Source organism: Electrona antarctica, assembly GCF_951216825.1.
Source record: "Electrona antarctica genome assembly, chromosome: 7".
In the NCBI taxonomy this organism is placed as follows: Eukaryota; Metazoa; Chordata; class Actinopteri; order Myctophiformes; family Myctophidae; genus Electrona; species Electrona antarctica.
Genome location: NC_136812.1, coordinates 48897854 through 48912152, shown reverse-complemented (window position 1 = coordinate 48912152; position 14299 = coordinate 48897854). Strand labels below are relative to the sequence as shown.

The window sequence follows — 14299 nt, the reverse complement described above, 5'->3', positions numbered from 1 at the left end:
TAGCCTGCACTTACCAGGTGTTGTCTTCTGGCATCTAAATAATCCATTTGCTTTTTTGAACTCACGAGTTTTGATCCAACAGTTGCTGAACTCCCTGTTGAATGTTGATAGGCTATTGTGTCTTTAAGCACGTCACAACGTACTAACCGACATGTTAACTTTAAAACAATGTCAGCCTATACAAAATAATAAACAGGTGTTTGTTTACGTTTGGTTCCAGACTAGGCCTAATAGTGTACTAGTGTATCCAGTAGGTCTATGTTGCAGTGGTGAGACGGTTGTTGTTAAATTCAATGTTTTCACAACTTGCCGTGGAGGCCTTGCACAGGTGACACACACACACACACACACACACACACACACACAAGTGACACAACACAGCCCGCTGGTCCTATGGTGTTGCCAGATTTGGCAAGTGGCCAGGTCTACAGAAAAACAAGCCCAAAAAGAAGCGAGGCCACAATGAATTGAGTATGATTCTGAATGACCCCAATGGAAACAAGCCATTCTTATTTTAATACATGTTGTATGTACTTCTATATACAATATTCTATATTCAAATGGCTGAAATGTGGTAGGCCTATGTTTTGTAAAAATAAATAAAAATGTAACTATAGTAAAGTTTTCAAATAATTGTAGTGTAGTCAAATAATTAGGCTATATAATATTTGCCTCTGCAGAGGCTTAATGTACTCCACTATGAGATCATGTAGTGGAGAAGTAAAATTACTGAAAGCGGGAAATCCTCCAGTAAAGTAAAAAACTATTCAAAATTGTACTTAACACGATGGACTCCAGAACGCCTCGCAACCCGTCAGATGGCGGGTTGTAAGGGTTATATCATTCAATACCAAGCAGCCGAAGCTCAACACTAACCTTCCGAGCTGCCCAGCCATCGTGAGGATCAATGCGCGCGGCTCCCATAAGGATCCACTCATTGTCGTTTCTTTGTTGCTTGTTTTCCCCCGAAAAATACTTCAAAGTTGTTGTTTTAGTCCAAACCGCCTGGCATTCAGATGTAAATAGTCATAGAGATAAAGACCTCCCTCTGGAAGCCTTATGGATAAACTGAGGGTTTAAACACTTGCAGTAACATCATGGTTTAGGGCAGGGGTTTTCAACAGGTCGTCCGTGGAGGTATTGCACGTCCCTGACCATGCATATAGTAATGTAGGATTTGTAGATTTTGTTTTACATACACTGGTTGAGAAACCGTCCATGCAGTCATTTACTGACAAAGGAGTTAAAATCTCAAGAGGGGGAAGTTCACCGGAATGTCTGGATGAGTTATTATTAGGAAATTATTTGTCAATGGACCATTGGTTGAGAGTTGAGACACAGTGGGATGTTGTATACACATGGGATGCATAGCAAGTGATACAAAAGCACTAATCTTAGCCCATATCCAGCACAACAGTGCAGGTCCCCAGGTTGATTCTAAGTCAGGGTGGCGGTCCCTCATTCACAATCATTTGAAAACCACTGGTTTAGGACATTTGGGTTCATTTTATTGCCATGATAAGCCCATCATTGGCAAAAAGTTCAAAGTTAATAACTGTTATTAGCTTTGCACTTTTTGGGGGCCCCTAAGCTTGAGCCTCCGTGTGACAGCAACGCGGCCATGTGGAGGCTGAAGCTCAGGGGCCCCCCTAGCTCAGAGGCCCCTCGGCCTGGGCCCAACAGGCCGGTTGGATAATCCTCCCCTGTAAATACTGATTTCTGATCGCATCGCGCCAGCCATGTTACTGCTTGTTGTGAAACCTAACATGTCGGCTGCTGGTCGAAAAGGTTTTTGCTCCTCCTCTCGTTGTATTGGGCTGTGTGGGCGGAAATAGAATGGCGCCTATAGACCGATTTAGAAACGGGTCTAATGGTCGCAGGCAACGTATTTCCTGTAGGCGGAGACGACATATCTGCGGTTTAAACCCGCACCTCTTCTACTACAGTGAATGGAAAAGTGACTGATGTTAGTCTGCCTCAAACGTTACTCTTTTACCTGCTTTTTACTAACACTAACATTACAAAGATGCCCAGAACATCGGGCTGAACCTGTGTAGTTTATGGTTGCTCCAACAGTAGTGGCAACATTAAAAAAGAAAAGAAAAAACGAATGTCAAAATATCTACCACGGTGGTTGACCAGAGCCATAGAGTAATTAGGTTGAGACAAAGCAGTGAAAGGTCCTGAAAGATACATAACGTCAGTCTTACCCAATACCCAATCTTTCTGTTTTAGGAACACAAGGCTGCTGTACTTTAAAAGTACATGGATCTTACCCTGCATAAATACAAGATCAAAAGAACACCAGAACAAAACAAAAGCCTGCACCCACCTCTGCAGTGCCCAGGTTATGAATTGGGGGTCCCATAGATAGAAATACCATTAAATGGGGGTCTGTAGCCTAATGCGTGTCAGACTGGGGATCCTTGAAATTAAACTGGTTCAGAATCACTGCTAGAGCTGTAAAGATATTCTCTTATGAGGGGTCCATGGCATTTCTTTTCAAATGGGGGTCCACGGGCCCCACTGAGCATTTTTTTAGTCTAAATAGCTGTCTAAAAATGACATGTAGCTAGGTGTAATGTTAGAGACCACAGAAGTGAACCTTTCAAGCCTGTTATCTCAATTCGCTTTTTTCTGCAAGACATTATTCTATAAGCCATATCTCCAAAACTGGTGGGTCAAACTGAACAACCAATATGTAAATTTGAAGCTATGATTCCCTGCTTTCACATGACATGAAAAAACGAAAATTCAAAAAAATCCAATGGCAGTCCCTCAGTCAAATTTAGTCACAAATGGGCTAAAAAGTAATGCTTTTTTGTGGTCTAGGCTTAGATTAGACGTTGAAACAACACGTCTAATAGTCGACTATTGCTCAGTGGGGCTTATAAGTGTTAATTTGGGGGTCCTTGACATGAAAACGTTTGAGAACCACTGCACCAAGCCATGTTAAAAACTTTAACATATCTAAAGCACAGAGGGCTGCATGGTGTGGTTGGAGGCTTATGGTAAAAGCTTAGATTGTATATCAGGCACCACAGTGTGCATCTGTTACTTTAACCAGTAAATTAATACATTCTTTATAACAAAATATAATATATAAACTATATTATATGATATATTGGTATCGGCCGATTTGACCATGCATTTCATCGGATATCAGGAGAAAATGTCATAATTCCTATAGTTGAAATGTGACTCCAAATGAGGCACATTCAAATAAAATAAAATTCGGAAACAGAGACAGAAACTGTTGTGTTGATTATAAAGTTGTATTTAGTTGAGTGGAACTCAAACTGTTGCGTAGGAATACACAAACTGAACCAGAACTTAGTTCGTTAATTTTTTTCTTCAGTTAGTTAAGTGTTGTCTTGGGTCATACCGAAACACGCACCATCCGTCATGAGTCAGACCACATTGTTCAACGTTGGCACACACCTGCAGAGGGAGAAATGTTGCTGTACGTCATTCACATGTTTCAGTTAATCCTGACACCCTAACCACCAACAAATCTCACATTTGGTGCACGGTTTCTTTTCGTTCGGTTCGAAAGCAGTACATTTGTGCTCACCAACAAATTTGAACTTGATGTGATATTCACATCTCGTGGAGAGGGGGCAAACGCACGATGCACTGTTGCTGTATGTCATTCACATGATTCGGCAAGACGAAATGAAAGCCTGGGTATAAATGAAAGCCTGGGTATAAATGAAAGCCTGGGTATAAATGAAAGCCTGGGTATAAATGAAAGCCACCACCAACAAATCACAGTTAATCCTGACACCCACCACCAACACATCACAGTTAATCCTCACACCCACCACCGACAAATCAGTTAATCCTGACACCCAACAAATCACACATTTGGTGCACGGCTTTGTCCAGAACCTTTGTCCTACTAATGTCTGTCCTACTACCTTTGTCCTACGGTACTCATGTGAAATGTCTTACCCTTCCTTTATTTTTGGGGTCAGCCACAAACGAGCACCATCCGTCAGGACATTGTTCAATGTCGGCACAAAACTGCAGAGGGAGAAATGTTGCTGTACGTCATTCACATGTTTCAGTTAATCCTGACACCCTAACCACCAACAAATCTCACATTTGGTGCACGGTTTATTTTCGTTCGGTTCGAAAGCAGTACATCTGTGCTCACCAACAAATATGAACTTGATGTGATATTCACATCTCGTGGAGAGGGGGCAAACGCACGATGCACTGTTGCTGTACGTCATTCACATGATTCAGTTAAACCCTGACACCCACCACCAATAAATCAAATCCTGACACCCACCACCAACAAATCACAGTTAATCCTGACACCCACCACCAACACATCACAGTTAATCCTGACACCCAACAAATCACACATTTGGTGCACGGCTTTGTCCAGAACCTTTGTCCTACTAATGTCTGTCCGACTGTCTAGAACCTTTGTCCTACGGTACTCATGTGAAATGTCTTACCCTTACAGCCTCCCTTTTGGCTCTCCCAGCTGTCCCTGGTTTAGGGTTAGGGCGAGCAGAGACAGTGAGCAGAGACACACACAGAAGCAGGAGGGTGAAACCTCTGATCTTCTCCATGCTGATGTAGAGAAGCTGCTGGAAGAATAATAATAATTATTTTATGTCAAAAAGAGAGCGTAGAGTTCTGCCCAGTCATCATCATAACCTTTATTTATACTGGCTGTAAAGTTGAGGGGTACGCCCTCATGACGCCTACATGAAGGGGTGTGTGTGTGTGTCAATAAAGTCAACCACTCGACATCATGTTTTCTGTGTTATCTGTGTTGACTTGACTTATCTTGAACTTGTGTGACAAAGAGGTTTGTTGACAAGGCAGGAATAGGCCGTTGCCTCTGTCCCCTCATATCTATTATACAATTGAAAAGGTGTGCCCAAAAAGCTGTGCGCCAGCCAGGAACAAAAGGCACCAGCTACTACGTCACTGACACACTGCAACACACACTGCAACAACCCACTAAACACACTAACACGTCACAGACTTACCCTCCGCGTCGACCCTCCGCTATCTCCTCATGTCGCGCAGCACGCCCACACTCAACACCAGCCGCGTAAAAATTGTCATTGCACTGCCACTAAAGCCGCCTCCCGTCCAGACTCACAAACAATATCACTATCAATAATAAACACAAACACGCCACAAGCACCGACACCCCCGCCTAATTTGTTGCCAGGTCTATGAAAACAAGCCCAGAAAAAATGCCATTCAACACGCTACTTACAACTCGCTTACAATTCGCGGACCTGGCAACACTGCATCCTGTTTTCCCATTGGCTACGGTTGCTACAACACGCATTTGCACTGCATGCTGGGAGCAACACAGCTTAATGTAGGGGTCACCGATTGCTGTGCTACATCCCCCTCATGTTCTCACCACCCCGTTCGGCTACACCACACACACTAACCTACACAATTCTCCACATGCAACACCGGGCCCTTATTGGCTAGCCCCCTCACATGGCGATCCCCACGCAGCAAAACACAGGTCAGCCAGCCACACACACACACCCACACACACACAACGGCCACGTTCGGAAATATCGCACTGAGCGCACTGTGCAAATGCAATGCAAACTAATAGGCGAGTGTGCTTCGGTGCGGTATTTCCCAACGCGCCCATCTCATCGACACAACGCGCGCAGTCGGATGCCAAGCTCTTCCGCGCATTATTCCTTTCCCAGTCTCACCACACCACGGACTCATTGTAACCTCGCATCAGTGTCACTGCAGACACGTAATCACACTGTGGAGGATTTGTGACTGAGTGACTGTGTGTGTGTGTGTGTGTGTGTGTGTGTGTGTGTGTGTGTGTGTGTGTGTGTGGTTTGATTTCAGCATGTTTTACACTGCACAGTTGCGCAGTGCACACCATGGGACAAATCGGCTTTTCACCCCCTGCCACTGTGCCCACAAACGCATGTACAAGAGGAAAACAATCTAAACATTATATACTAACGTCAGCATCGGGCAGATTAACACACACAAGCGTTATTAGTTGAGTTTTCTTATTGAAGTGCCTCTGAATTGTAACTGTGCGTTTATGTCAGTCAGCGATGCGATCCGTTGTTATTCAGCCACCAGCAGCAGCATACGCACGGACTGGAGAGAGGCGACGTGTTTCTCTCCCTTCGGCTCATGTAGCCCTCATTGTAACTACAAATATTGTTCCCGAAGAAACAATGTGGGGTCACTGCAATCCAAAAGATTGTAGGCCTACTATAATGCAGTCAGTATGTTCTGCTCCATTCTCAACATCTTTTGGTTTCCAAAAACAGTAACTTATTGTAAGTAAACAAAAACAGTAAAAAGCAGTTTCATGTGTGCTTATTTTAATTTAATTTAATTTGCTTTGATGTGAAAATAAAATACAACAAATAATAATAATACCCATCCGTTAATACATGTGAAGGGCACAATACTGGGTTTAAAAACACAGCTGAAACATGAAGTGGAGTCTGTCAAATCTCGCAATTTCCTTCTTCCCATTGCGCTGCAACGGAACTAGGATGAGCCGCCCGAAGGGCGGCGAAATTCTAGTTTGATACAGTCTGTTTCTAACGAAAATGTTACTAATTAACGTTTTGTCAGTTGATTCTTCATATCCATGAGTGAAACGGCCGGGATGATTTGCTTATTTTTCAAACCCAGTTCTTAGTACATGAACCCGTGGACTTAGTGCCTGGGCCTCTACCGATATTGACGTCAGCCTTTGGTGCTCTATATGGAGATTTCTGTATCTGTCTCTCTGTGTCCCTTTATTCCTATATAGTTCTGTGTCAGGCATGCCCAAATATGGAATGTTGTGATGTCAGAACAGGACAGCTCCATATATCATGGAGCCTGGGCAGGGGCCCTGTCCAGGCCTGGTGAGACAACAAATATGAATGGTGATTTAGGAACATTGGCTTAATTTTACCCACAGCCACCATTTTAGAAAAATAAATTACAATACTACTTCAGACTTATACTTATTCACATGGTTCTATCCAACATGTATGATATTAAATGTTAGACCTGGGTAAATTTTGCTTTGTTATAACAGTAATTTTACCTTTTACCATTTTACCTACAAAAAACCGTTTTTGTGTGTAAAATAATGTTTTCTACTTTCCTTGGGTGTTTCCCAACTTCACATGAAGAGCTTCATGCCAAACAGCTTGTCCACTACTATGGTGTAAAGCACAGGGGTTCCCAAACTTTCTTGGCCCAGGTACCCCTTTGGGGTAGAATTTGTTCCAGGTACCCCCGCATCACTGATAAGAATATTTATTCAAACTTTACAATCAAAGTCACAACACATTTTCACATAATTAAGGTGCTACATTTTTTAAAAATTAATATTTTGGGAACCATGGGTGTAAGGAACCTAACCTTAATAAATATTAAGCTTTGGAGCTTATTCCAGTGTGCAGACCTTCTTTCCCAACTTCACAGGTGTATTTTGGATGCTTAGATTTTAGGTCACATGACAACACAGTTTCTAGTTTCTAGATAAAGGGGGTGGTTCAACTTGCCCTCTGGCTTGGTGCTCTACAACTTGAACATACATTTTATTAACACATTTATCCACACTGAACAGGTGCAGGTCCGGACGTCCCTGCACGTTGAATTTTAAGGAGCCCAATTTCCGTTTTAAATCATTGTATTGTGCTGCGCTTTTTCTGGAAACTGTTAATAAAGTATTCAATCAACCAATCGACATCATGTTTTCATCATATTGTTTTTATTCTTACCGCCACTACCCACTAGATGGCGCCGGTGACGAGCGCATTATCACCAATGAATGACGTAATGATTCTCAAAGTTAAAAGCCCTAGAAGTGTCTCTGCTTCTCGCCGGGCGCAGTAGCGTGCGCCTGTAATCCAAGCTACCGGGAGGCTGAGGTTGGCGGATCGTTTGAGCTCAGGAGTTCTGAGCTGCAGTGCACTATGTCGATCGGGTGTCCGCACTAAGTTCGGTATCGATATGGAGCTCCCGGGGGAGCCCGGGACCACCAGGTTGTCTAAGGAGGGGTGAACCGGCCCAGGTCGGAAACGGAGCAGGTCAAAGCCCCCGTGCCGCTCAGTAGTGGGTTCGCGCCCGTGAATAGACACTGCAGTGCAGCCTGAGCAATACAGCGAGACCTAGTCTTTTTATGCCGGTGGTTCTAAACCTTTTATTATTGCAGTGCGAACTTGTCAACAGCTGGATTTTTTTGTTTGTGTTCGGATACGTATTTCAAATGTACATCAAATAACCATAAAGTGGAACTTTATGTTCCACACAGCCTGAGTCTCCTATTTAGGGTAAAAACAAGACGTGAGATGTGTAATTCCCCTAGATGGCCAGTGGGTGTCGCTATGTAACAACATATCAAGGTGGTCTTTTCACAGACCGTCAACGGTTTACAGTCACCAGTGGTTCCCAAGCCTTTTCATGTCAAAGACCCCCACGTTGATACTCATTAGCCCGCGGACCACCATTAGAAAAGATATACCAGGAACCCCCATAAGAGAAGATTTTTACACCTCTACCAGAGATTCTCAACCCGTTTAATTTCAAGGAACCCCAGTTTGACATGCATTAGTCTACAGACCCCCATTTAATGGCATTTATATCTCTGGGACCCCCAATTTATACTATGCACCTTTCATGTCTAAACCTCATGTAGCCTACATAGCCTATACTGTACGTGTAGCAGTACTTCTTCTTTGAGGGGCGCTAGCCCCAGGTTTAACATTTGTTTTTAGTTAAACAAACATTAAAAACGCCATTGACAATGAAGTGAAATTTACGTAATCTTGTCCCTAACACAAACATTAAATGCCAATAAAGAGTTTAATGTTTGTTTTGTCCGTGTTTGTTTTACATCACCATTACATCACCTAATCATAGCAACATGAGTTAGACTTATATATTAGTGCCCCTCACTTCACACGGGTGTGATTTTTTTTTTGCAGATGGGTTCCCAGATTGGGTGTATGTCACAGTGTCAGTTGAAAATATGCTGTAGTTAAAATAATTGTAAAAAAAATGTGTTGAAAATGTTCATATAAATAAGGAGTAGCCTACAGCAGGAAGTTATGACATTATGTTGAGCTCCATGTTACAATAACAATACCTCAACAACACAACACTAACCCACAGGGAAACCTTAACGGGTACCTAGTAGTCATTGGAGATTAACATGTTCTCTGGTGGTGTACACATGTGCAACAATACAGTGGTAGATACCAGTGGCGTATCCAGGAATTTCATTTTGGGCAGGCAAGATAAGTGTTAATTGTCGTCTCCCCGCGCACAATCGTAGCACAAAAGGTTTTCAAAGAGATATACCTGCCAGACGAGTAGGATACAAAGGCTGAAAGGCATGCATTTACATTCCAATGGGTGATTGAGGGTCGCGCTCTACCGCAACGGCCAATCAGCTGTCCATTAATAGTTCTCAGGTCTTGTTTTTGTCGTCTTTTTTTCTCATTGTATGGATTTTGGCCAGGCCAGAAATGGATTTGGACAGGCGGACGCGTGCCCTCGCCTTATTGTAGATACGCCTCTGGTAGATACAAGCATGAACACAATGCAGCTGCAGGACTAATGGATACATTACAAGCATGACAGGAACATTTTAGATACTGTAACAAATTGTTTAATCAAAATGTAAATCTTCATTACAGTCGCTGATTGTCACAAATTTCCATGTATTCAATAATTAATTGCATTTTTATAGTTCATTTATTCATACATTGGGAGGTGAAGCAGCAAACAGTCGACGCCAGCGTCCTCACTTCTCACACCAATGGTGGAAAGCTCACACCGACCAACTCATTGGAGGCAATGTAGGGTTCAGTGTCTTGCCCAAGGACACTTCGACATGTAGACAGGAGGAGCCGGGATTCGAACCGCCAACCCAGGGATCATTGGACGACCTGCTCTACCTCCTGAGCCACAGCCACCCAAGGCATTAAAAAAAAGAATGCACCTCAGCGTCATTACAAAATGTTTAGGATCAAATGGAAACGAAACAGACCACGAATAATAATGGAAGATGCTGGCCTTTGAGCAGCATCATTAAGCATCCTGTAATCTTCACCAGAAAGACAACTCTGTCATCTCACTGTCCTTTTGTTCCTCAGTAATAGTAGCATCCGAAAGCAGCCGCCATGCAGAACAAACTGTCCTGTGGAGGCAAAGCAAAATCGATCAACGAGTCATTCAAAATGATTTCATCCAGTTGAACAGGGTTGAAAGGTGACTCTGGTATTATCACAGATTTTTGATTGATTGATTGAAAAGAAAAAAAGCACAGAGAAGTACAAGGTCTGCTAAGAGGATTTAAACGCAAGGAAGCCTATGGCTGTGTTTCCATAGCGGTCCTTATGTAGGCTACTCAATTCATCGAACCATTAATGGTAGCCATGGACTGTTTCAGAGATGCTATATGGAAAACAGTTCTGCACCGTCAAGACCCATACCAGTAAGCTCCCAAACAGATACTTCAGAGTCAACCAGACAAACAGCTGTATGAACAATTTGCCACTATAGACTTGTCGGCACACAGGCACCTGAGACTGTAGTATACCAAGTCAAGTTTGCTCACAAAACCTACACTATGCACACATAAATGTACGTACACACAGACACATATTCTTTTGTTATTGTTCCGAATTGCTACAATGTTACAATGTGTCCCTGAAACCAAAGGACTTTACTCGTATATTGAGGTGTAACAAAATAGAAATCTTGAATCCTTACGTTCATGAAAATGTCTTCTGCATAGCTGTCGGTATCGGCATCCCAGAAACATCTAGAAGACATCCTGGTGAAATAAAAGAAGCATATATTTTGATTCCAACATTGTGTCAAATTACATAAAAATTTGCGACCAGACACATTAGACAGGTGACAATAAGGAATAAGAAAAAAGAAAAGAAAAGCATAAGGAATGTACAGTAGAATGATTCCATATAGGCGTACTGTATGACAGAATTAAACTATACGTGTGGGTCCACCAAGAGAACAGTGTTGCTGTCTTGTTTCCGCAGGTCCTATTATTGATTACATGCTCCCATCCGCAAGGCATAAAATGTATGAAAATGATGCGAAATATGCTATGGCCTTTTCCGTCACCAAATCTCAACACAACTGAACACCTATGTGAGATTTTGGACCAGTGTGTTTATACAGCAGCCTCCTCCACCATCATCAAAACATCACATGGGGCATGTAACGTGTTTTGTTAGACTGGTGTTCCAGGGCACGGTGGCACAGTCGGTAGTGCTGTCGCCTCACAGCTAGAAGGTCCTGGGTTCGATTCCCGCTCGGGACGCTGTGGGCGCTCGCGGCGTGTCCTCTCCTCCGCGTCATCAGTGCCCATACCCGTGGCGGGGTTGGCGAAAGGGCCTTTCTGTGTGGAGTTTGCATGTTCTCCCCGTGTCCCCTAGGGTAGGTACCCTCACAAAAACATGCAGTAATCCTGGTCTCTAAACTGCCTCCCCCTGGCCAGCCGGGGCGCCTGATGGAGGGGAAAGGAACTGGTTGGAATAACGTGTTCCTTCCACGCGCTACTTCCAACCAGGGAAACTCCCCCCTGTCAGGTGTAAAGGAGTGACTTGGACACTCATGCATGAAGGAAGCATGAGTTCAAGTCCGTTGCTCTCCCCAGGTTGGCGGAGGGTGTGTAGAGCCCAGGATCACATTATATAATTGACACAGGGGTGAAAAATGGGTTACAGAAACGTGGGATAAAATTTATTTAAAAAAAAAAAAGAATGGTGTTCCAATCCAGAAACTTGTACAAACCTATTAATGCCAAGCGAAAAATCAAGGTACTTTAATCATGTCTACACATTTGCTGTCTACACAAAATGCTGTGAATGCAAATAAAGTGGCATTTACAAAAGAAGTCAAGCTCCGGACAAAGTCCTATCTTTTTTTAGATGCTGCTGGCTGCTGACAGACCTCTTGAAAATGTGTTTTTCGCCAGGGACCCCCAGAAGAGAAGATAACAAAAGAACAGCTTACAGTGCGGCACGAAGTGACGCACGGTGAGCTTGTATATCTTCCATTTTTGAATAGCCATTAACGTATAAATGTATGAAGTAGTGGTTCAAATGATTGTGATGGCGTATTAACACACTTTGCTGGGGACCCGCTGGAACCACTCCCAGGATCCTGGAGTCCCCGCACCCCACTTTGAGAACCAATGAACTATCCAGTCTTTTCCAATCATTTATATGTAGTAATAGTTCACTTATTTTAATGATTTTTTAATGACACTCGTTTGATAGCAGTCACTTCACTTACTTGACTCCCTGACCTCGTTGCTCTCCGATGGCCACTTGTACCACAAGCTTGTATCTGTCAAGACCCACACCTGTGGTGAGAAGAGAACAGATGACACTGTGATGATGGCCGTTTGAAAAAACTACAGTGGTACAGTTATACAGCAATGCTAAAAGGATAACACAAAAGACATACAATACAATACATAAAACAACAATACTAGAAGCAATGCAAGTATATTTACAGAAAAAAAATAGTGGGAGAGGGGGGTTAATTTCTGGTGACAGAAGACTTGTCTAGGTCTAAACGCTGAATAGAAAGAAGAAGAGCTGCTGTGGTCCGTGCTGGTGGTACAAACCGTTTCATGTTTTTGCGCTGACGAAAATGAAAGCCTGGGTATCAAGGCTATACAAACTGTGAACAAGTGCTCGTTGGCGAGGGTTCGATAATGAAAATACAAAAAGAGGTCCACTCCAAGGCACTCTGCTACAGTGTTACAGTCAAGTAAAAAGGCCTTTATTGAAGCAGCATCTCGGCAAAGAGCATTAAAAAGACAGACCTACGCGTTTCGGCGTTTACCGCAGACGTCATCACCAATTGACAAGGGAAACACAAAAGTTTGGGTCACACAATTGGCAGGTGCCTTGCGATAGGTGCTGGGTAATTAATCACACCACCTGCCAATTGTGTGACCCAAACTTTTGTGTTTCCCTTGTCAATTGGTGATGACGTCTGCGGTAAACAGGACGTATTCGTAAAATCAGTTCATCGATCATTCCGGTCCCCCCTCGCCCGGAGAGAAAGATGTCCGTGTGCATCTCTTGAAAAAGTGGAGATAATTGACTAAATACACGTTTTGTACCAGAACTTTCACATGGATATAAAACTAGACCATATTTCACTCCACGTCTTTGGAATTATTTAATGGGCGAGTACAAACGGAGCATTTATCACATTCAGGCCGCACACAATTGAATTCAACCAGGGACAGTAGCAAGGGATCTATGCCTATGATACATGAAAATGTACGAAGTTAATTAAATGATCACAGGCATTCTAGGTCTAACAGGTGCCGTGCTTTTGATGGTTGTTTTGAAGGAAGGTAGGGGCTTATACTCTAAGGGTAGGGGGGAGAGAGAGAGAGAGAGAGAGAGGAAATGTGTGGTATCTCACTCTTCAGTTTGTTCTTGATGCTGTCTGCCAGGGTTCTGGACAGCCCTGGAACTTCTTCTGGGTCATACTGCAGCCCAGTGAGCTGCTCACGCAGGATGTCACCAATACACTCCTTCACAATGGCAGGTTTAAACCTGACACACACGCGCGCACGCACAGTCGCGCGCGCACACACACACACACACACACACACACACACTTTAAAATCCTAACGTTGTGACATAGGCTATCCTATTCCTATCTGTCAAACTATCTTTGACACAGATATGTTCAGGCCGCCTGGGATGCATTAACGACAGACAGTATTTAAACTGTGTGAATGGAACATTAGCTTCATCATTAGCATAATAGCATTACAAGCAGGCTATGAGTACTTAGTTTGAAATTGAACAGCTTACTTGTTGTGGTAATTAGGTCGTATAAGGTACGTGTTTCCCCCGGTGTCTCCGCCCTCCATAGCTTGCTAAAGAAACATTTGGAATCAACACAAATTCATGAGAAGTAACAACAAGAATGTAGCTAAGCTAACGTTAGCTCATCGTCTCTGCAGATGCAGACTTGTATTGTTTGCTACCATGGCGACGCTGTGTCGTCATTTCTGTTTTTCAAAATAAGATGTCTCTGTGACGTTTTTTGTTTTGTTTTTAAATATAAATAATAAACCTTTTTTAGGGCCGATATTTTCTTTTAAGTTACAAATACAAACGCTGCTCAACATTCACATACTTCATTGCAAAGAAGGTTGCATAAATCATTCATGTCCTTCAGCTAAATTAAGGTATGATCTGCACATAAGACATTACTATGACATGAGCTTCTTTTTTAAGTAGCTAAGTAA

The 14299-nt window shown here is 43.0% G+C and overlaps 1 protein-coding gene and 1 long non-coding RNA gene across 3 annotated transcripts; both read right to left on the bottom strand.

Moving 5' to 3' along the window:
• Positions 1–3256: 3256 nt before the first annotated feature.
• Positions 3257–5146, bottom strand: LOC306926016. Of its 2 annotated transcripts, none has more exons than XR_013790339.1 (4): positions 5013–5146; positions 4470–4601; positions 3955–4026; positions 3257–3441 (listed from the first exon to the last, which is right to left on the bottom strand). It is a non-coding gene; the product is annotated as an uncharacterized lncRNA (long non-coding RNA). The 2 variants fall into 2 exon arrangements; XR_013790340.1 differs by having other exon boundaries at positions 4470–4604; positions 5013–5112.
• A 4596-nt stretch (positions 5147–9742) lies between these two features.
• Positions 9743–14029, bottom strand: LOC306926460 (dynein light chain Tctex-type protein 2B-like). Its single transcript, XM_079505767.1, has 5 exons — positions 13860–14029; positions 13462–13595; positions 12310–12379; positions 10759–10822; positions 9743–10183 (listed from the first exon to the last, which is right to left on the bottom strand). Exons 1-5 carry the CDS (start codon positions 13916–13918, stop codon positions 10136–10138), a joined length of 375 nt encoding a protein of 124 aa, XP_079361893.1. The 5' UTR covers positions 13919–14029; the 3' UTR covers positions 9743–10135.
• Positions 14030–14299: the final 270 nt, after the last annotated feature.

What these genes read in the sequence shown, in the direction of transcription:
- LOC306926460 (XM_079505767.1), bottom strand. Translation starts at nt 13,918, where the DNA reads ATGGAGGGCGGAGACACCGGGGGAAACACGTACCTTATACGACCTAAT. An exon ending in CGACCTAATTACCACAACAA is followed by an intron (nt 13,596 to 13,859) that starts GTAAGCTGTTCA and finishes CGTGTGTGTCAG; the next exon opens with GTTTAAACCTGCCATTGTGA. An exon ending in CAGAAGACATTTTCATGAAC is followed by an intron (nt 10,184 to 10,758) that starts GTAAGGATTCAA and finishes TTGCCTCCACAG; the next exon opens with GACAGTTTGTTCTGCATGGC.